General features: G+C 52.0%; 1 protein-coding gene and 1 long non-coding RNA gene across 2 annotated transcripts in view; one reads left to right on the top strand and one right to left on the bottom strand.

The window, feature by feature from the left end:
• Positions 1-23,065, top strand: part of LOC112545647 (uncharacterized) — a 65,911-nt gene that overhangs the window by 5,566 nt on the left and 37,280 nt on the right. Inside the window, exon 3 of the long non-coding RNA XR_012900235.1 lies at positions 11,562-11,658. This is a non-coding gene — a long non-coding RNA (uncharacterized LOC112545647). The remainder of the gene's footprint in view (positions 1-11,561; positions 11,659-23,065) is intronic.
• Positions 14,499-22,131, bottom strand: LOC102460106 (uncharacterized). The gene is made up of 4 exons (XM_075918097.1): positions 22,080-22,131; positions 19,471-19,971; positions 15,169-15,717; positions 14,499-14,593 (listed from the first exon to the last, which is right to left on the bottom strand). The coding sequence occupies exons 2-4, from the start codon at positions 19,940-19,942 to the stop codon at positions 14,499-14,501; spliced, it is 1,116 nt and encodes a 371-aa protein (XP_075774212.1). The 5' UTR covers positions 19,943-19,971; positions 22,080-22,131.

The raw sequence follows: 23,065 nt of genomic DNA, 5'->3' as shown, positions 1-23,065 counted from the left end.
AGCACAGAGCCTGTATTCATCGCTGCACACACAGACATCACGCAGGGACACAGGGAATGTCGGGCACAGGGTGGGGACGCATGGGCCACGGGGGGCAGAACTTGGGGCAAACGCTCCCCGTGGGTGTAACAATGACCTGTCTGCTCACTTGAAAATCCAGTAACATGACACTCCCCTCAGGGAGTTCCTACCTACGAGATTGTGCTACTTTGGCACTGAGCATGCTCAGAAACTCTGTTGAAGCCAGTGCCCTTCTCTTCGCCCACACTAGCTATACATTTCTGCTTAGTCCATGTTAAAAGCGTTTTAAAAGGAAGAAAATTGGCTCAACAGAGGAGGTGGCTTAACACTGACTTGGTGCGGGGGTGAAGTGGCAGCAGGCAGGGTTAGGATCAGTTATTTGCTTAAACGTGGTTTTTTTTTTATAATTTATTCACCTCGGAGGCCCTGAGCATGCTCCGTCGGGCTGCAGACACCCCTGCCCTTCGCCCTGCCCTCTCTATCTTGATGGTTTTGCTTACTGCATTTTAAAGGAGGTTCAAAATGGAAAAAGGGGGCTAAAGACACAACAAGACGTTTCATCCCATTTCTCACTGTTCTCTTGTCTTATTCCCGGGACTCACTGAATTGCGCGCCCATCTCTGCAACCCATTTTCATTGTTTTGCTCCTTGCAAATGTAATATCTTGTACTGTAATTACTCTCCGCCATGCACAGTGCTGCAGGGACAAGACACTTAAGTCAAAGTCCTGCTGCTTCGAAACAAATGTAAGTAAGTAAGGCTGTGTCTAGACTGCAGGGTTTTTTCGAAAAAAGTAGCCTTTTTTCGAAAAAACTTCACCTGTGTCTAGACTACAGCCACGTTCTTTCGAAATTAAATCGAAAGAACGCAGCTTTTCTTTCGACGGTGGGACTCCTTATTTCACGAGGAAGAACACCTTTTTTCGAAAGTGCTCTTTCGAAAAAAGGTGTTCTTGAATGCAAACAAGGCTTTTTCGAAAGAGAGCATCCGGACTGCCTGAGTGCTCTCTTTCAAAAAAAGCAGCTCTCTTTTTCGAAAGAAGAGATTGCAGTCTAGATGCTCTTTTTCGAAAGAAGCTTTTTCGAAAGTATCTTTTGGAAAAGCTTCTTTCGAAAGAGGCTTGCAGTCTAGACGTAGCCTAACAGTCCAAGTCCCCTTCTGGAAAATAACTTGAGTAAAAGTATAAATGTATCACATCTTAATTGTACTTAAGTATTCAAAAGAAAAAATCAGTCCTCCTATGGAAATCTATGCTTAACCATCCACAAGTTGGAAATCTATGCTTAACCATCCACGAGGTCACCATTATTTTACACACACACACACACACACACACACACACACACACACACACACACTGTATATATATATAAACACGATATAACTCTCTTTATATTTTGTACTATAGACACATATATACTATACATTCTTCAGTGATGGAATGTAACTGTAGTCACTGCCTTCATTTACAAAGCTGCAGAGTGACCAAATTAAAGCCAGGAGTCAGATTACAGAAACGTATTTATTTTGTCCACATTCACAGTGTGCATTTTTAGCATTTTTCCATTGTAATGATTAATCACAAAAACGTTTGCTCAACCTTAAACATAGAGGTTTTTTTCAAAATTATCCCCGTCAAGCCTTGCTCTCCTAGGAAAAAATTTGAGTCCGTCAGCAAGGAAGAATCTTTCCCTGGCCGCTGACGCAGGCAGAGGTGAGTTGGTCCTGGTGCACAGCTCCCTAATTCTAGGAAAAGACTGCAGCAGGTCCTTGGTGTCTGCTGAAGAGGCCAACTACCCATCGAGCTGCTTTGCGGTTTCAATAGATGATACGGTCTCTTACTTTTTCTAATTCCAGTATCATGCTTGTGCCAAGTGGTCCTACAATTTGGCAGCAAGACGACAGCTGCGATTAGCTGCGGGTCCTCGGATATCCCACCCGAACACTTCTGAATGCCACACTGAAGTGCATGTACCAGTGGCCTCAATAGAGCATCTTGATCCTGCGCAGTTTTGAAATCTGCTGCTGTAATCTAGGCAGGAGGTTGGGTGCAGAGAGCATTCAGGACTGGGATAGGGGTTCGGGAAGCAGGTTCTGGCTGGGCACCATTTAACTGAGATGGCTTCTGGTGTTTCACCAGCACAGGGGTGGCCCTAGATGAGCTGCCAGCAACTGGCGCCCTTGGCGAAGCATGCAATCAGCGCCCCCACCTCCAAACCCCTCGGTGATATTGCGCCACCATTTGGCGCCCCATTTAACTTGGCACCCTCGGCGACTGCCTAGTTTGCCTAATGGATGGGCCACCCCTGCACCAGTGATATTAAGGCAGGCTGCTGTACGTGCCAGTGGCTTTCAGGATCTGTGCAGGGCCCAGGCAGGAGTAAGCTGCCTTAATCCTGCTGGTCAAGCACCTGAAGCCGTCTCAGTTAAACGGTGCCCAGCCAGAGCTTTCTTCCTGAACCCCTGGAGCAGTTTCTTACACCTGGAAATCAGAAAGTGCCAACACTGTGGGGAGCACGGAGTCAGCGGGGGACTGGTTCCGGGCTTCCCACAGCACTGCTGCTTTGAAGTGTATACTCTGGGTGGTGTGGACATAGTCCTAGGCTGCAGCCACTTTTCTCTCCCCCGGTTCTGCTTCTTGCATGTGATCCTGCTGGAGTCTAAACACTGACCCGAGGACATGTTGTGACCTTCCATCAAGAGTCCAGTTCGTTATAACTTAGTATCTTGTGCATGTGTCTGCATATGCAAGGAAGTAACACATGAATGAAATTAATCCGCTGCAGGTTTAAAACAAACCAAAGGAAATATTTGTTCACTGAACATGCTGCCGACTTGTGGAACTCCTTGCCACAGGACGGTGCAAAGTCTAGGACTTTAACAGGGTTGAAAAAAGAGCCAGATAAATTCATGGAGGTTAGGTCCAGCAAAGGCTGTAAACCACGCTGGGCAGGGCTGGCGACCCTCGCCTCTGCCAGGGGCTGGAAATGGCTGAAAGGAGACGGATCATGGATGATTCCCTGTTGTGTTCACTCCCTCTGGAGCAGCTGACACTGGCCACTGTCGACAGACAGGATGCTGGGCTGGATGGACCTTTGGTCTGGCCTAGCCTGGCTGTTCTGATGTAAAACAAATAATTCTGCTAATACAACTGACATTCCCCAGAAGTTCCCAGGAAAGTCCCCCCAGGCTGCAGTCTCCCCCCTCCTCCCCCTACCCCGCCCTCTTGTCCTTGGCCAGTGGAGGCCCAGCACTGCTCCCACATAAAAGTACCCCCAGAAAGGAGGCGCTGGGGAGAAGACCCCTCCCTCGTTCCTGGGCTGGTGGGGGAGGCCCCTGGCTCATTTTTGCAGCCCCTCCCCACCCGCTGTGGACACTCTCTGCTCCATTGCCTCTGTGGTGGCTCTGGGGGCGCCTGCTCCCAGATTTCAGCTCTAGTGGGAGCAGGCCTGCCCCTTCCCCGGACACGCGGACACCTCAGCCAGCGCTCGCCCTGCCACCGGGGATTTCTGCCCCACGGAGCCTCCTCCGCTCTGACTGCAAACAGCGGCCAGGGGCCCAGTGAATCCTGTTCCTGCTTGGAGACTTTGTGTTTTCTCCCAGGCTTGGCAGTGCCCCCCGCCCCCACTGCTTCCCCTTTTCCAGGCCCCTGAGCTCTGCACTTCCAGCCCTCGCCCAGCAGAGCTTTCCATGTTGTGAGGGGGCGGGAAGGAGTCTGGGCCGCTCGCCCATTCCCTTGGAAACAGCCCGGGCCTGGGAAGGCCACGTTCCAGTGAGCGGGGGGGTCGGCAGAGCCCGGCGTGGAAAACAGACTCTGCTGATCTTCTCTCGCCTGACTTCCCGCAAGTCACATGTCACAGACCCCTCCCTCCCCCCAGCAATATCCCTGCTCAACCGCGGCTGTGGGGGCCCCTCCCAAAGAGCTGGGCCCTGCCCCCCGGCGTGCACTGCCCAGAGGCTCCTGTGGAGAAAACCCCCACCTCTTTCCCTCCCTCACAGTGGGGGTCTCAAGGCAGCAGTGACCCCTGCTGGGCTCAGACTGCCTGGGCCAAAGGAGACAGGGGCTCTGGCCAGGGTGGTGCCCAAGGCCCCCTCTCAGGCTATGTCTACACCGTGGAGTTTTTTTCGGAAAACGGCCGTTTTTCCGAAAAACCATCACTTCTGTCCACACTGCAATCGCCTTCTTTTGAGAAAAAAATCGAAAGCCCAAAGGGGGGGTTTCCAACATTGGTAAACCTCACTCTACGAGGAAGAAGCCTTTTTCCAAAAGAGCCCTTCGGGAAAGAGGCGTGTGTGGACGGGGAAGAGGGAGTTCTTTCGCAAGAAGAGGGGAGAGGAAAAAGCACAGATGCCCTGGTGGCCGCTCCACCCGTAGCAGTCACAGCTGATGTGCAAAAGGGCGTCCATTCTGTCTGGATGCTGTCGAAAAAGCAGATCCCTTTTCCAATGCACATTGGCTGTGTGGACGCTCTCTTTCGGAAGTTTTTTCAGATCTCCTGGAAAAGCTTCTTCTGGAAGAAGCCTTCCCTCTACACCTAGCCTCAGTCACACCTCTCCCTGCCTGCCTCTACCCCTTTTCGGCACATGGGCACCAGAGCCACGGTGTGGAGGAGGGACTTGCTCAAGGACATGCAGGGAGTCGGTGGCAGAGGCAGAAATTCAGCCCTTGTCTCTGGGTCCTAGCAGAGGGGTTTAGACTGGTGCAGTGGTTCCCAACCTGTGGTCCATGGACCCTGGTCCACGGTGGTACTGCAGGGCATCCGCACGGAGCTTCTTGAGCCAGCAGGCCCTTCAACCCACGTTACTTCCCACGGCTGGGAAAGCAGCGCAGGCTGGGGGACTTGTTGGCAGCTGACATGGAGCCGCTCAGCTGAGCTCAGGGGTTGAGGGATGCCGCTCAGGAAGCCGCGTGGGCTGAGGGACGTGCAGGCTGCAGGCACAGCCATGTTGTTGGGGGTGGGGGTCCTTACAAAAGTAATAAATTGCAAAGAGGTCCATGTCCTCGGAAAAGTTGGGAACCACTGGTGTAATGCCCTACTCGCTGGGCCATACTGCCTTCCCGCGGCAGCCCTGGGTCCTGGCCAGAGGGGTTTAGACTGGTGTCCTAGCCACTAGGCCATACTGCCTTCCCGCGGCAGCCCTGGGTCATAGCCAGAGGGGTTTAGACTGGTGTCCTAGCTGCTAGGCCATACTGCCTTCCCACGGCAGCCCTGGGTCATAGCCAGAGGGGTTTAGACTGGTGTCCTAGCTGCTAGGCCATACTGCCTTCCCGCGGCAGCCCTGGGTCATAGCCAGAGGGGTTTAGACTGGTGTCCTAGCCGCTAGGCCATACTGCCTTCCCGCGGCAGCCCTGGGTCATAGCCAGAGGGGTTTAGACTGGTGCCCTAGCTGCTAGGCCATACTGCCTTCCCGCGGCAGCCCTGGGTCATAGCCAGAGGGGTTTAGACTGGTGTCCTAGCCGCTTGGCCATACTGTCTTCCCGCGGCAGCCCTGGGTCATAGCCAGAGGGGTTTAGACTGATGTCCTAGCTGCTAGGCCATACTGTCTTCCTGCGGCAGCCCTGGGTCATAGCCAGAGGGGTTTAGACCGGTGTCCTAGCTGCTAGGCCATACTGTCTTCCCACGGCAGCCCTGGGTCGTAGCCAGAGGGGTTTAGACTGGTGCCCTAGCCGCTTGGCCATACTGCCTTCCCGCAGCAGCCCTGGGTCATAGCCAGAGGGGTTTTGACTGGTGCCATAGCCGCTAGGCCATACTGCCTTCCCTCAGCAGCCCTGGGTCATAGCCAGAGGGGTTTAGACCGGTGCCCTAGCCGCTGGGCCATACTGCCTTCCCGCGGCAGCCCTGGGTCATAGCCAGAGGGGTTTAGACTGGTGCCATAGCCGCTAGGCCATACTGCCTTCCCGCAGCAGCCCTGGATCATAGCCAGAGGGGATTAGACTGGTGCCATAGCCACTAGGCCATACTGCCTTCCCGCGGCAGCCCTGGCTCATAGCCAGAGGCCAGGACAGGGCATCTCCCCCTTCAGCGCCCGGGCTCAGGGGCAGCAGCCTGAAGGGGCAGGATGAGCGACGGGTCAGGGAGACCCTCCCTCCACCGGCCCTTGTGCATTTCTAGCCTTGGCCAGGGGGAGGGGCTATTAACTACCCAGGAGGGGTGATCTCTGACAAGAGGGGTGGGAGTTGGGGGGCCAGTAACCCCACCCCCTGATGGCACCCAGGGTCCTCCCCCCAAATTTCCCCCAGCGTAAGAGCCACAGAGACCAGCAAATGCTGCTGCCTCGCCCTGGGGTGGGGACCGGGCAGGATTTAGCCCCCACAGGCCACCCAGGCTCTGCTGCATGCAAGGGGGCAGGAGAAGGATTGTCCTGGAGACAGGACGAGAAAGGGGGGAGAGGGGGGTACAGAGGGATGCAGCCCGCCCCCCACGCCCTTTAGTCAGGGGCTGAAGCAGGAGGGTGAGATCCCTCCCAAACGGTGTCACTTCAGGATCGTCCCCCAGTGCATAGGAATCGGGCTGGGAGGTGGGAATTTCGGGAGTAGGGGGCGGGGCCTTCTTGCAAACGTGGAGGGCCAATACAGAGGAGTTCAAAACAGCCCTGCCAGGAGGGGGCATGAGAGAGGAGAAGGAAGCGTGGGCGTGGGCCCAGTGACCGGTAAAATGATCGGTCACAACACAGCACGGACGTGCGCCGCCACGAAAGCTTGATAGAAATGGCCCTCTAGGATCATGGCGGGCGGTGCGGCCGTCAGGGCCTCCCGCTCCCTCGGCCACCTCTGCCTGCTCGGCGAGGCCAGCACGGCCCCCTAACACAGGGGCTCTCAAACGTTTTGGCCCTTGGCTCATCGGGCTCAATGCAAACATTTCCGCTGAGCACCAGTGGCAAATGGAAACTCGCCGTTAATGGAGCCACGACACCCCAGCCGTTGTGCAAGCGCAGCAGCTGGGGGAAATGGTTTCATGTCGCCAGTGAGAAAGGAAATATGAAATCATTTCCCAAGCCAAGCGCTTCAACTTTCTCATGTTCCTTTATCAAACTTCATTTTAGATACATAACATATGAATGGATGTCCAACCCAAAGGGTCCCCTGTTGTCTTTCTTTATGGCGGAGGGGAATCTTTTTTGGGTTGGGGGCTACTGACCCACAGAAAAATCAGTTGGGACCCACACAAGTGAGAAGCAAAAAACCTCCTCCAAAAACCCTCAGCCCTCACTGATGTGGCTCCCAACTGGGACACCTCACTCCCTTGGCACCCCAATTCCACTGGGGTAGGGGTGAGGAGAAAGGTCAGGGAGGACATAAGAACGGCCGTACTGGGTCAGCCCAAAGGTCCATCTAGCCCAGCAGCCTGTCTGCCAACAGTGACCAGCGCCAGGTGCCCCGGGGGGTGGACTGAAGACAATGATCAAGCAGTTTGTCTCCTGCCATCCATCTCCAGCCTCTGACAACAGAGGCCAGGGACACCGTTTCTATCCCCTGGCTAATAGCCTTTTATGGACCTAACCTCCATGAATTTATCTAACTTCTCTTTAAACTCTGTTATACTCCTAGCCTTCACAGCCTCCTCTGGCAAGGAGTTCCACAGGTTGACTACGCGCTGTGTGAAGAACTTTCTTTTATTAGTTTTAAACCTGCTACCCATTCATTTCATCTGGTGTCCTCTAGTCCTTCGATTATGGGAACTAATGAAGAACTTTTCTTTATGCACCCTCTCCACCCCACTCATGATTTTATAGACCTCTATCATATCCCCCCTCCGTCTCCTCTTTTCTAAACTGGAAAGTCCCAGTCTCTTTAGGCTCTCCTCATATGGGACCCGGACAGAGGTTCAGGGCTTACCAAAGGCCAGATTTACTTTTATGGGGTTGCAGGGTTAGGGTATTTTGTGGATCCCCCAGGTTCTGGGGTTGGGACAGAAATGGGGGGGGGTTCTGTGTGTGGGACAGGGCTGCCAGTGAGAGGAATGGGGGTGCAGGAGCAGGCTGGGAGTAGGGTGTCTGGCAAGGGGGAGGGGACAAAAGCAAGGGAGGGTGAAGGAGCAGGCTGGGTGTGCAGGGTGTCAGTGGGGGGCTGGGGCTGCAGGGGGCTGAACATGAAGGGGTAGGGGGACACTTACTTGCCTTCATGCCCGTCACTGCTCAGAGGTAAGGCTTCCTGCTGCTCCCATTGGCCGCATTCAAGCCAATGGGAGCAGCGGGGAAAGCCTCCAGGCAGCGTGCCCACGCACTGCTGTTCCCCTAGCCAGAAGGGGCGGGGGAGAAGGGCCTAAGAAGCCCTTTTTCCCTGCTATTTGGATCATGCAGGAGGCTCCGAGCTTTCTCTTCCCCCCAGCATGAAGCTGGGGCTGGCACTCCAACCTCACAGGTGTGGGGAGGGTAAGGCTGGAGCGCCAGCACTCGCTTCCCGCTGTGGGGGGAGGAAGGAGGGCTGAGCTCAAGCTCCGGAGCCACTGCTCTAACAGAGCCCCCGATACTTATAGGGAGGGAGCATGGTGGGGGGAGGGGAATTGCACCTTTCTCACACCCCCCCTGCCCCCACATACGGGCCCGTGACTGTCCAGTCTTCAATCTGATAGTTGACAAGCCTGCGGCTCGGCTGAGATCCGGTGACCAGGAATTCCACAGGTTACTTGCCCCAGGGCGGGTGACAACGGCCCATTTTAAACATGCTGCATTTCACTTCAGCGAGGTCTCGTGTGGTGACGAGGAAGTGATACGGGAAGTGCTCCCACGGCCCCAGCTAGCAGAGGAATGTTTTGGCCGTGTCTTACGCCCAGATAGATTACTCATCTCGGGCCTGGCCTCCGTTTGTGTCGGCAGCCAATGGAAACGCTGATTCCACGCCAAAGGCACTTGACTGCCGTCCAACCAGCCCATGGAAACTTGCACGCAAAAGTGCATGGCTGCGTGCAAAGGGTGAACAAAGGGATTCGGGCGCGGCACGAAGGGACCATCGCACATTTGAAATCCAGACTCCGAGGGCAAGGGTCAGTCCTCATCTGGGGGCCTCAGGCCCTGCCCCCGCAGCGTTTGCCTCCCACAACCCAGGCACGCCACCCCCCGGACTGGGAATCTGTGCCATGCCTCCTAAGGGAACAGGAAGCCTTTGGAGGAAGCAAAATCATGTACCCTGCATTCGGCCCAATTTAACAGCAGTGGCTTGTGTGTCGGAGCGCTGTGTGCTGGCCCCTCTCAAAACCTCTGAGCATTGGCCTGTTTTCACACTCTGCATGGGTGTGCATTCCTCACCCTGAGTTCCCACCCTCTTGGGAAACAAACGGATTTATGTCCTCTGCTGGGCCACCGACCAGAGAGCCATCCCTGGAGGAACAAAACACAGGACTATGCAGCACTTAAAGACTAACAAGATGGTTTATTAGGTGATGAGCTTTCGTGGGCCAGACCCACTTCCTCAGATCAGTTTGTGGAAGAAAATTGGCATGACCATATATACAGGAGACCCCGGGTTACGTACAAGATAGTTACTGTAGGTTTGTTCTTAAGTTGAATTTGTATGTAAGTCGGAACTGGTACATATTGTAGGGGAAACTCTAGCCAAACATTTCTCCAGAGCTCAGTTTTATTCTCCCACACCTCACTTCCCTCAGTCCTTTATTCTCAAGCTGAGGGGTCTGCTGAGAAAAGCCGCTCCGCGTCTCCCTGGTCTGCTGGGGGGGGGGAGGAGGAAGGGGCTAGCTTTGCGTCTCCCTGGTCTGCTGTGGGGGGGCGCTAGCTTCGCGTCTCTCTGGTCTGCTGGGGGGGGGGGAGGAAGGGGCTAGCTTTGTGTCTCCCTGGTCTGCTGGGGGGAAGCAGCTAGTGAGGGGTTGCCTCACCCCGTTTGTAAGTAGGGATCCAATGTAAGTCAGATCCATGTAACCCGGGGACTGCCTGTACCAAAGGATACAATAAAAAAAAGTGAACACATATAAAATCGACAAATCAGATATAAGAACAGAGGAGGGGTGAGGGGGAAGGTTAGAGTCTGTGAGGTAAGGACATTAGGGGTGATAATTGGGGAAGCTATCTTTGTAATGAGTAAGATAATTAGCATCTTTGTTAAGGCCCAAACGTAAAGTGTCAAATTTAAGCATGAATGACAGTTCTGAGGCTTCTCTTTGAAGTCTGGAGTTAAAATCTCTTTGAAGCAATATGCATGTTTTAAGGTCATTGAGAGAATGGTCGGTCTGGCTGAAATGGCAAGCAACTGTTTTCTCTCTGTGGGTATGTCTACACTAGCCCCCTGGTTCGAACTAGGGGGGTAAGTGTAGACATACCCTGTGAAAGAGGCTGAGGTCTGTTTTATGTGCATTGAGGGCCATCCGTGACCTGCCCTTAAAAATCACTCGCTCAGAACGGCCACTTTCTGTGGAAGAGGCTCAAGCCCGCTCCAGATTAGATCTGCCGGCCCTCAGAAATGGAAAGGCAGATCGATTAGCCCAGTCGGTGGAACTCTGGAAAGAGAAGGTTCCATAACCCTCCATCGTAACCCCTGTTCTGGAATGCTCCGTAGAATCAGGCAGTAGGATCTGGCCTACAGGAGTTGCAGGCTTTCGACAAGGGTACATTGCCCATGGACCACGGGTTGGGAACCACGGATCTAGCCGATGCTAGGTCCTGCTGTGAGGGCAGGGGACCGGACCTGATGACCTCCCCAGCTCCCTTCCTTTCCTAGTGTTCTGGGATTTTACCTGCAGATGGAGCTAATTTAAATGGTTGTTCCGATTTTTCACGGAGGTATCCCTTGACTTCAACCGGTTTCCTCAAAGTCAACCTCAGGGTCCAGTGTGTTCACGCCACCCCCTCAAGTGACTGTTGCCTGGATGGGATGCAAAGTCTCTGCGGGACTCCCCCTCCCCCACCGACTTCAGCATGGTGACGCTGGTTCAAACACACAGAGCAGCTCCGCCTGGGGCTCCCTGTGCCATCACCGGAGAGCGCTGGGTTCTGTGCTCTCAGCACGCGCCGCGGGGCAGGCTGGCACCGCTCGGGTTTGGGCGGGTAGGCAGAGCCGATAAGTCGTTGTTCCAGCTGGGGGGAGCCCAGGCAGCCACTGCGGATGGTCTGGGACGTGGCGGGTCAGTGACCTTTCCTTATGGAGCGTGTGTGAGAGGCGCCAGAGGGCTGAGCGTGAGCCCGGCGTGCTGAGGAGAGGAGAAGAAAACCCCCGATGCACTAGGAATTTAGCCAAGCTACAGAGTTTCACTTCCCACAAAAGGGAGACTTTTGCTTCCACAGGAACATCAGCTGCAGCTCCACCCTGGCTCCGAGACAGCCACAGGCGGGGCCTGGCAGCCAGCTGCCCAACGCTCTGTGAGGGGAAGGACAGGCCGAACCCAGCATAAGTCAGGGGCAGAGCCAGACTGAGGTGTTGAGGGGATGTTACTTGAACTGTTTCTTTTTCACACCCCTTGGAGCACAGTTCCCCTCCCTCGGCACGGTGCCCACCTGGATCACCAGCAGGGCAAAATAGCTACCAATTCCAGGAAACGGGAGTCAGGAAGCCGCTTCCAAACCTGACCATCCCTTTTCATTCTTCTTTGCAGCACACAAAGGATCAGCCAGCTCTCCGCACAGTTCCGTTGGCAGGTCAGAAGGCCGGTCATGGCCAACAGCTGGACAGGAGTCGTTCCAAAGGGCCAGGTGAGGTGGGAAACTTGCAATGTTCAAAGCAGCATTTCAGTATCGGTAGCGCACCGTCTGCATGCGGGCGCCCTCTCCTGCACTCCCAGTGTAAGTGCAGCGTGTGTCGCAGAGCAATGTGCTTCAATAAACCTGCACACCCGGCCTTTGGTCTATAAATAGCAGGTGCTCCATCGGAAACCACAAAAAGCAACTTTTCAATACTGCTCATGTAATGAGGCTAATGCCATAAGTCCTTGCTTGGTAGAACTACCGTCAGCTGCCTGTATGTCTCTGAAGAGCTGATGTACATCCCGGCACATCTCTACTCTTGTCTCGGGCCAAAGAGAAATAAGAACAAGCAGGAATAATTCTCTTTCACTTCCACCTGTTCATGCAGATCTCCAGCTCTTTACAAACCTGTATGGTGGGGGGAAAGCTACTGCAGGGTGAACCTCTCTTGTCTGGCACTCTCTGCTCCGGCAAGATCTGTGGTCCAGCATGATTTGAGTTACAGCCCAGCCCCCCCCCTTTCCATGTCTTGGAAAACAGTCCCATTCCCAGCACTTCCCGTTTTCCTGGCACAGCCATCACATTCCAGGCACATCCCGTTTTCCCAGCACACCCACACTTGCTTTAAGTTAGGAGAAGAGAAAGCTGAATGCCACATTTGGGGTATGTCTAAACTGCATCCCTCTGTCAGCGGGGGGAGGCAGATTAGGCATGTTGACATTGCAAATGAGGCAGGGATTTAAATATTCCGTGCCTAATTTGCATAAAAATGGCTGCCATGCTTTGCCGACTCAGCACTTTGTCAGCAAATACAGCAGTCTAGAGGGGGATCTGTCGAGAAAGAAAGCTTTTTTCGGTGGATTCCTCATGCCTCCTGCAAGGAGGTTTACAGGATCTGTTGAAAAAGGCTTTCTTTGTCGACAGATCCTCCTCTAGACTGCTGTTTTTTGCTGACAAAATACTGAATCGGCAAAACGCAGTGGCCATTTTTATGCAAATTAGGCATGGGATATTTAAAGCCCTGCCTCCTTTGCAATGTCGACCTGCCTAATCTGCATCCTTCTGCCTACAGAGGGATGCAGTCTAGACAGAACTTGGTGATCCTAGTGTCAAGTGACAGGGCCAGGGCCCAACAGGAGTGTGGATTCACTTCAAGATAGAGTTGCTTAGGGATAGATAGTTACATTTATTAATCTCACTACAAGTACAAACTTAATACTGCCAAATGGTTACACAGCTACTACAAAATACAAATCTTGCTACATCACTACCTGTATAGGCTTAGTACTACCAGATACACAGCTACTACAAACTAATCCAAATAATTAGCATTGGCAAAGCAATGCATTTAAGTGAGTAACAGGCACTTGGAAATGCTTACACCCCTTCAAGTCTGCAGGGAGTCCCGTTCTGGTCACCTCGTACCAGGCCACAGTGGATGTGGCTCTAGCTGGAGGATCCAGGGCACCTTCTGAGGTTCAGATCCCTCAGCAGGTCTTATGCTTCAAGGCTATGTCTACACTGGCATGATTTTCCGGAAATGCTTTTAACGGAAAAGTTTTCCATTAAAAGCATTTTCGGAAAAGCACGTCTAGATTGGCAGGATACTTTTCCGCAAAAGCACTTTTTGTGGAAAAGCGTCCGTGGCCAATCTAGATGCGGTTTTCCACAAAAAAACCCCTATCGCCATTTTCACAATCGGGGCTTTTTTTCGGAAAACAGTACTATGCTGTCTACACTGGCCCTTTTGCGCAAAAGTCTTTCAGAAAAAGACTTTTGCCCGAACGGGAGCAGCATAGTTTTTCCGGAAAAGCACTGATGATTTTACATGAGATCGTCAGTGCTTTTCCGGAAATTCAAGCGGCCAGTGTAGACAGCTGGCAAGTTTTTCCGCAAAATCATCTGATTTTGCGGAAAAACTTTCCAGTCTAGACACAGCCCAACTGTTTACCGAGTGTGTGCAAGCTGGTCCAATGCCATTCTCAATGTTCCCAAGGGACCGAGAGCCGAGGTCACGTTATTTATCCCATGCGAAGTTCTCAGCTAACAAGCAACGGGAGTGTAGGCTGGTGACGACCATCTGATAAGGAACACTTAATTTTCTTGCTAGCTGTCCTCAAGGCTGTCCTACAGGAGCACAAATTTAACCCGAAGGCCCACCTATGGTTCACACTACACCTAGCTCTTAGTATTTAGGAGGAGTTCTTGATCAAATGCACTCATAGACAGACACACAGACAGACACAAACCTCTAACATATATATAGATACAGATTAATAAGATTTTTAATCACATTTGACACTATTTCACTTGACTTGAACAATGACATTAATTGGATGTTGCATTAGAAAGCCAGTTTTCCTGCATTTAACACCTCAAAGCTAAGTATGGGACACTTCCAGCCCACTTAATTAGCCTCATTAGCTCCTGTCCTACAACTGACAGATTCCCTTTTGTTTTTCTCTTATAAAATACTTGGTTTCTGTTATTTCTCTCCAGCTCATCATCTGAGGAAGTGGGTTTTGTCCCTGAAAGCTCATGACACTCTATATTTATTTCTGTTAGTCTCTAAGGTGCCACAGGCCTACTCACTGTGATCATTTTTTGGTATCATTCATTTTGATAACTCTGGATATTTTTACTCTTCATATAAACTTCCTACCCCATTTTGAATTTTACTAACTTCTTGGCCCCACCAATTTCTTGAGGCAACGAGTTCCACAGCCTAATCACATGCTCTGTAAAACTATTTCCTTTTATATTACTCAGCTTGGTCCAATGTACTATTTGGTCCAGCTCACTCTTTAGATCTGATTGGAGCTTATCATTATCATCATTCTACCAAAGTATCAATCTGTGTCATATGGAAACCTCAATAGCAATAATTTAATGTTTTCTTCCATGTAGTCTTTGATCCTGTTTTTCTTGGAGACTGTGTGGATGACTGGAGAAACAGTCACATTGTGGCATCACAAGACAGCCACAGAAGTGTAACCTAGTTGATTGCAAGGTAAAGAGAGATTTATTCAAAGTTGTTTTGGAGGCCACTTACTTAACTCAAATGTCCACAAATACTTGGGAGAAAAACTTTCTTTGCTAACAATCAATATGCCCCTTCCCTTCAATTAAAGGCAGAGAAAGCTTCAACTATATTTCTATTGAGCTTCAACATGTTTACCCATAAAAACTGGGGAAGGGTGGACCTGACAAGATATAAAACCCTGCTCGTATTAAAGTCAGTCGCTAAGCTCATAATCATGTTTGGTATTTCTTGAGGCAGACACAGAGGTGTGGCCAAAACCAGCCATACGCTCACTTACACAGACATAACATAGATTTCCACAATCCTACCTTTGATCTGCAGCCTACCCCAATGCGAATCCACAGAGACCCCAAGGACAGCAGTGGGGTCAAGGCTGGATTTTGATCTGGTGTAAGTGGGGTCAGGCTGAGGCCCACTGAAACGCTACATCCCCTTCAGCCCTGGTTTATCGCAGCTCTAAAAATTCCTGCCCTTACCCTCCTTAAGCTTTTGAGTGACACGGTTTAGTTCCTCAGCTATTTTCTTTATTGCTTCTTTATCAGAGAACCCCAAGCCCCCCGGCCCTCCCTTTCCCACTGCTGACAGCACTAACTGATTAATCTCCTCCAAAATTGTGACCACAAATTCATAGTCTGAGGGATCATCGATGTATGATTCCAGTGTGTCGACCTTCTCTGTCAGCATTCTCACAATCAGCACATCTTTTTCCAGCTCGTCCTTCTTTAACTGCCATTCTTTGAAGCAATTTCCTAGTTCATCGCTGGCCTCTTTAATTTTCTGCTGTCCGGCCATGATGTCTCCAATCTTCTCTTCGATTTCTGCCTTCTCTTTGTCACACACATAGCGTTCCTTTTCATAGTCAGAGACCTTCACTTGGTACTGGTCGATAGCTTTCTGCAGCTCCAGGATGGCTTTCTGTGCAACCCACATAGAGACCTGACAGATGATGGTCACGATGCTAGCTGCGAGGGAAAGTGGCTGCGTATCGGTCAGTTGGAGAGCTTCTTGAAGGAATTTCATCGAAACTATTTGGAAAAAGAAAAATGGGGGGATTGCAAATATTTTAAAAAATTACCCAACATTCTGATGGCTCTATTTTATTGTACTTGATTGTATTTGGTTAATAAAACAACAGAAACCAAATGCACCAGACAAAAAACCCTCAGAAATAGCATTTGTGTTGCTGGATGGAATTTATAGTTTTGTTGACTTACAAGCTTTTTTTCTCCCCAGACCAGGTTCCTTGACCAGACTACATCTCCCATGGTGCACCATCTCCCCACATCAAGAGAGAAGCATGTGATGGATGATGGGAGATGTAGTTTGACCAAGGCCTATACTGGAGAACGGGTGCACGAGGCAGATGTACTACAACACCAGTGAAGCACCTGTCCAGTCTTTCCAAATCGAAACCTTTCCATTGTCAGCAATTGATCATTTTGATAACACATTTAGGGTGTGTCTAGACTGGCAAGATTTTGCGCAAAAGCAAAAAACTTGCTAACTGTCTACACTGGCCACTTGAATTTGTGCAAGAGCACTGACTTCGTAATGTACAAAATCAGTGCTTCTTGCGCAAATACTTTCACGCTCTCGCTCAGGGATAAGCCCTCTTGCGCAAGAGGGCCAGTGTAGACAGCACCTTAATTTTTTGCGCAAGAAAGCCCGATGGCTAAAATGGTCATCGGCGCTTTCTTGCGCAAAAGCACGTCTAGATTGGCACAGATGCATTTGCGCAAAAGTATCCTTGCCAATCTAGACGCTCTTTTGCGGAAACACTTTTAACGGAAAAACTTTTCCATTAAAAGTATTTCCGCAAAATCATGCCAGTCGAAACGTAGCCTTAAAGTTTTCATGTAAACTTCTCATAGAAACAAATGAGAGGGGGGCAGGAACCTAGTCACAGCTGTTATACTCCTGGTCGACAGAACTGGGCTTTTTGCCTCATGCTCCACAGGCATCCAAAGACCCCAGGTTTGATCCTGTGTTGAAAGCCGATTCCTTCTGGGCACACCCCACTGCCCCCACCCCTGAGCAAAGCCAACCTGGGCAGGGGCAGGGTGAGCTGCTCCCACCAGTGTCTCCTGCTGGCTTGCAGGCTGCCCCGGGACACACTGCACCCCTGTGCTCACCCTAGTGTAACAATCAGTGCAAGCCCTGTGAGGTATCCGTTTGAGTCGCAGGCCGGTACTGTCCTGGGGCAATTCATGTGGCAATGTAGGCGAAGGTGCAAGATTCCACTGGATATGTTACCAGAGGCTGAACCAGTTCCTCAGAGTGATGCCTCAGGCAGGTGTAAACACGGCCAATGGACCATAACGTGACCCCCCCCTCGTCTTTGGGGGAGGTTAGTCCTCACCCCTTCTGCCTCAGGCCTGCCCCCGCTGCCCAGGCTGCCAGCTCACTCCCCACAGCTGCCACAGCCATCCTGGGCTGCTGGCCAGCCCTCCCCAAGCCACTTCCTGACCCTTGAACTGGCCTGAATTGTAGGGTTGCTAAATGCACCAAATTGAGCGCCCTTGGCCCACCCTTGCCCTGCCGCTTCCCTGAGGCCCTGCCCTTTCTGTGAGGCTCCCCTTCCTCACTTTATCCCCCCTCTTTCTGGCACTCACTCCCCCCCCCCACTCACTCACTCACTGGGCAGCCACATGGCTCCAGGTAGGGAGCCTGCCAGCCCTGTGCCTGCTGGGCGTTTAATAGCCCAGGCGGCACTGCTGAGCAGAACCACCAGGGTCCCTTTTGAGCAGGTGTCCAGTCAAACACCTGGGAACCTTGGCCACTAGCCTAAGCCCTGGGCTGACCTGAGCCCCAACCTCCAGGCTGCAGGCCCAATCTGAGCCCCCAGCAGGGCCTTGGGGACAAGAGCCAGATGGGGCCTCAGCCTGGGTTAGGGAAGGTTTTGCCTCGCTTGGCCTATCATCCCACCAGCCATGAAATGGCCATTTTTTGACAGGAAAGGGAGTCTGGGAAAAGACCCAGCCTGGTTTCCTGTCCCTACAGAGTTCAGGTCCCCTCAGCCTCAGCTGGATCCACTTGTCAGAAAGGGGGAGAGAGCAAGAGAGACATCCCCAGGCACCCCTTGCCCTGCCCCCCGATGTGCTGCACCAGGAAGTAGCCGATGCGCAAGTGCCGGGTTCTGCTCTAGAGAGTGCAACCGGTGAAACTGTGGAGAGCAACTGGGCGTTGAACTGACCACGGGTTGCTGCATGAAGTGTTTGTTGCATCTTCTTTCTTGCTGCTATTTCTCATTTTTACATCTCGTTACCTGCCATCACATCTCTTTGCAGCCAATCGGCTTGCTTTAGTGCTCCGTCTACACCTGGGTGCTTGAAATGGCACAGCTGGGAAATTCCAGTTTATTCAACCTGCTCTTAAATGTCTCCAATGATGGAGATTCCACAGCCTCCCTTGGCAATTGATTGCTGAAAAGAAGAGCATTGTAATGGCATAAGGCTTGACCCCATGATCCTAAGATTAAGAGGTTGGTGCACTGTCAGCTGAGCTAGCTAGGCTAGGCCTGCCCTGGTGCATAGTCCACCGAGAACAAGAGTTTGTTACAGCCCACAGCAAGGAAGCTGGTGAATGGCAGGATGGATACAGCAGCTGCAGAGATCCCTCCGATAAGCCTAAGGCTGGCACGCCCTGCAGGAGACAGGCCTTGTGTCCGATTTCCCACCACCTGAGCCAGCCAGTCCCCCTGTCCAGGAATCAGAGAGGAGCAGGAACCCTGTAGCTGGGACAGGCCCCATCCCCCAGTCCTCAACCAGAGCCAGACAATCTCCCACCCTGGGACCACGCTGGAAGCAGCAGCCACCCCCTGCCCCCAAGAAGAAATCCCCCTGCCCCAGGCCATGGGGCTGGTAGGGGATCCACGGTGGAAGTCCAGGAGAGCTGTGGTCCGGAGGAGGGGCCCTGCAGGGCTGGTAGAAGCAGCCGGCCAAACCAGAGCCGGGAAGCAGAGAGATAGCGGAGGGGCAGGGAGAGGCCCCGGGGCAGTGTGAACTATCGCTGGGGCAGGGCTACTGGAGGGGAAAGGGAGGCTGAGCAGTGAGTCAGGGGGCTGGATGCTTCATGTATCCATGGGGCACAAAGCGAACTCCCAGAGGACACTAGTGACAACACCAGAGCCTTGCCAGGAAGCCTGAGGGTGGCTCCAAAGCCCACCAGAGTCAACAGAAGGAACCCAATGGGCTTTGGATGGGAACCTTGCAGGGGGGCCCTCGTGTGTTGAACCTGGGGAGAACCAGGGGTGGAGATGAGAGTTGTGGTCTCTACTAGGGCCTTCCAGCTGAGCTCACCCATTGGGGACAGTCAGGACTTGTGTTAACCCCTTTGTATCCAGGCCTCCCACACGCCAGCTTCCCACCCCAGCCCTAGACAATAGCTTTCCTGGGTACTGTGCCTGGGCGTTCCCTCTGGGGCCCACAGCACCAGGAACCCCCACTGGTGGGTGGGTGTTGTGACCCTCTCCTCATGCCCAGTCCACAGAGAACGAGTCTCCTGCACCCCACAGCTAGGAAATATGGATTCTAGCTCCCGAGGCAGCAGCTCAGGCTCTCGGCTCCAGGTGCCTGGTTCACCCCTGGGGCGTCTGCCATGGTGGTGGCCATCATGGAAGCGGCGGGGGGAGAGGGGGACAGGATGGACACATGCGACACGCTGACCCTTGTGCTCTGATTGCCTCTGAGCTGTTAGCCAGCATGACGTCCTACCAGCAGATGACAAGGGTCTGCTGTCCTGCTGCACCATGGGACGGTGTGGCCTTAGCATGCACTTACCTAGGAGATTGCAAATAGGCAGGAGCACTAGGGTGATGTTGGAAAGGGCTTTAAAACACTTCTCCTCCCTTCTTGCCTTCCTCAGCAGTGTCAGCAATTCATACTGGTGTTTCTGAGCCACGGTTACCTGGTCTTGGATGCAGACGTTCATCTGCTCACAGTTCTTCATTTGGATCTTCAACTGACAGAGCTTTATTTCCTTTTGCTTCTGCTCATCTGCCAGCTCTTTTGTTTTGACGTGCCCTTCCCCGATTCGGTCACTGAGGGCACTCCTGTGGGCTTCTAACGCCTTCTCCGCAGCCTTCATTGTCCCCAAGGCATCTCTGCAGTGTCCCTTTATCTTCTCATGCTTGTCCGGGTCTGTCCCATTGTGAACGAGGCACTTGGACAGAGACACCAGTGACGCCATCCCCATGATGACCTGTTGTTTATAGTTGTCCTCTTGCGAGGCCAGTGCTGAAAAAGCCATCATGGGCAAGCCAGACACAGGGCATGTACAGCCTACATGAGGGAGAGAACTTTCATTACAATGGAGAGGAGAAAGGAGAAGGGGAATTGTTCTCTCACTCTCCAAGATTGGCTACCCCATGTGTTGTGCAACAACGCCTGTCTCTCTACAAGTAAGCTGTATTTCCCATGCAAAAAGAAGTATTATGAAGACACTTAGTTCCTCACAAGACTGTACCCTTCCTGCACACAGGGTATTCAGGGCACGTCCAGACTACATGGCTCCGTCGACGGAACCATGTAGATTAGGGTTGTAGGCAAAGGGAAACGAAGCGGCGATTTAAATAATCACTGCTTCATTTAAATTAAAATGGCTGCCGCCCTGTGCCGATCAGCTCTTTGTCGGCTCAGTGCAGGAGTCTGGATGCTCCGCGGTCAACATCAAAGGCATTTGTCGACCTCTCCGGTATGCCTCGTGGGATGAGGTTTACTGGGGAGGTCGACATAAATGATCATAAATGGCATTTGGGGTGGATTCTGATTCTAATTGCTCTGGTGCAAGTCTAGACGCCACTGACCTCTTTGGAGTGAAGTCCAGATTCTAATCTCTGCTATCCCTCACCGAAGGCTCTTAAGTAAAGTGAATTGCCATGGCATAGGAGGTAAAGTCCTCTCATGAACTGATTACAAGACAGAAAACAAAGAGTAGGAATAAATGGTCAGTTTTCAGACTGGAGAGAGGTAACTAGTGGTGTCTTGCAAGTGTCTGTACTGGGACCAATCCTATTCAATTTATTTATAACTGATCTAGCAATGGGGTAAATAGTGAAGCGGTAAAATTTGGAGCAGACACAAAACTGCTTCAGATAATTAAGACCAAAGCAGACTCTGAAGAGCTTCAAATAGATCTCACCGGAATAAGTGATTGGGGAACAAAATGGCAAATTAAATGTATTGTTGATAAAGGCAAAGTTATGCACATTGGAAAAAATAATCCCAACTATACATCTAAAATGATGGGGACTTTAATTTAGCTACAACTACTCAAGAGAGAGATTTTGGAGTCATTGTGGATAGTTCTCTGAAAACATCCACTCAGTGTGTAGCAGCAGTCAAAAAAAAAAAAGCAAACAGAATTTAGGAATCTTTAAAAAGGGGATAGCAAATAAGAAAAGACAATCTTATTGCCTCTGTATAAATCCATGGTATGCCCACTTCTTAAATACTGAATACATATGTGGTTGCCTCATCTGAAAAATGGTATTTTGGCATTGGACAAGGTTCATAAAAAGGCAACAAATATGATGAGGGATTTGGAACAGGTGCTGTATGAAGAGAGATTAAAAAGACTGGGACTTTTCAGTTTAGAAAAGAGGAGACTAAGGGGGGGGGGGTATGATAGAGGTCTATAAAGTCATGACAGTTGTAGAGAAAGTGAATAAGGAAAACATATTTTACTTGTTCCCATAACATAAGAACTAGGGGTCTCCCAATGAAATGAATAGGCAGCAGGTTTAAAATAAACAAAAGGAAGTATTTCTTCATGCGGAGCACAATCAACCTGTGGAACTCCTTCCCAGAGGATGTTGTGATGGCCAGAGCTTTCACAGGGTTCCAAAAAGAGCTAGATAAATTCATGGAGGAAAAGTCCATTGGCAGCTCTTAGCCAGGATGGGCAGAGATGGTGTCCCTAGCCTCTGTTTGCAGAACTGGGAATGGGCGACAGGGGAGGGATCGCTTGAGGATTCCCTGCTCTGTTCTCTCCCTCTGGGGCACCTGGCATTGACGCTGTTAAAAGACAGGACACTGGGCTAGATGGACCTTTGGTCTGTTCTCAGGCTAATCTGTCCCACTGAATTTGCCATTCAGAACCACGTCTGTCTATCCTGGCCGCCTTCCTGTAGCAAATCAGACCCTCTCTAGCTCAAATCCACCCATCCCCTTCCACGCCAGGGCAAATCCACCAGCCCCCCCACTGCCAGGATCAAATCAACGGGATCATCTAACCCAGTATCTCCCATTAGACCCTCCCATCTATCTGTCATCAGTACAGCACTGCTCAGGGACTCCATGGGGCAGTTTTCCCCCAACCTCCCCACTACAAATGCAGCATGAAATAATCCCCCCTCCCCTGCACATGCACCCCCACCACCAGCACTTACCTTTGTGTTCGCTTCCAACCTCCACCCTTGTGGAACTGAACCCAGTGCCCGAGTTGTGGTGATATTTATAGAGGGCTCTGTTGACCCAGTACTCTTCCTAGTGGTGTGTTTGCGTCGCTGCATGACCTCAGAGGCATGTGAAATTCCCACCCCCAATGAGCTGACAAGTCAGAGAACACCTTTGATCACTTGGCCAGCAGGGGAGCCCCAACCGGCAGCACCCAGGGGTGCCCTGCAGCTGGGACGGTGCCAGCCGACCTCCCCAGAGGCCAGTTCCACATGGACAAGGGATTCTACTGCTGGAACGCAGGAGCCCTGAGTCCTAAGCCCTTCTGCAGCTCTCTGTGAGGTTTTCTGGCCACCAGACAGGACTTCCTGGTGGCAATTGCTCCAGCTCCTGCAATCAGGAAAGGCTATTTCAGGGAAGGCAGCAGGAAAAGGTACCAGCAGGGGGGAGCTGCCAGAGCCATTTGCTGCTGCATCCCTGGACTGGAGCCTTTGACCGACCCCTGTAGCTCCTGACACCTTCCACTGTGGCACGTAGTTGCTACACACGCCCTCCCCACCGCCGCACACGGGGTGCAGTGTAGACACAGCCTGAACTACATGGCATCTCCTCCTGCAACACCCAGTCCAGGGGGCAGTGGCAGGAGCTCTGGAGTTGGCTGGGTGATTTGGGGAGGCCCAGATGGTCACGGAAAGATCTCACGGGGGCAGGGTGTTGGCTTAAGGGGTGAGGGAGAGGAATGAAGAAGTACAACGGCTAAGGCAGGGGTCTCCAACCTTTTGAAGCATGAGATCCCTTTTTGAATTGAAGTGCAATCCAAGATCTACTTCAAACCCAAATACTCTGGCTCCTTCTCCGAGGCCCTGCCCCTGCTCACTCCATCCTCCCTCCCTTCGTCCCCCCTCCTCCCTCACTTTCACCAGGCTGGAGCAGCGGGTCGGGGTGCAGGCTCTGGTCTTGGATCAAGCGATTTGGAGTG

This window comes from Pelodiscus sinensis, unplaced genomic scaffold (assembly GCF_049634645.1).
Source record: "Pelodiscus sinensis isolate JC-2024 unplaced genomic scaffold, ASM4963464v1 ctg68, whole genome shotgun sequence".
Taxonomy (NCBI): domain Eukaryota; kingdom Metazoa; phylum Chordata; order Testudines; family Trionychidae; genus Pelodiscus; species Pelodiscus sinensis.
The sequence above is the reverse complement of the archived record's forward strand: the minus strand, read 5'-3'. Positions and strand labels throughout refer to the sequence as shown.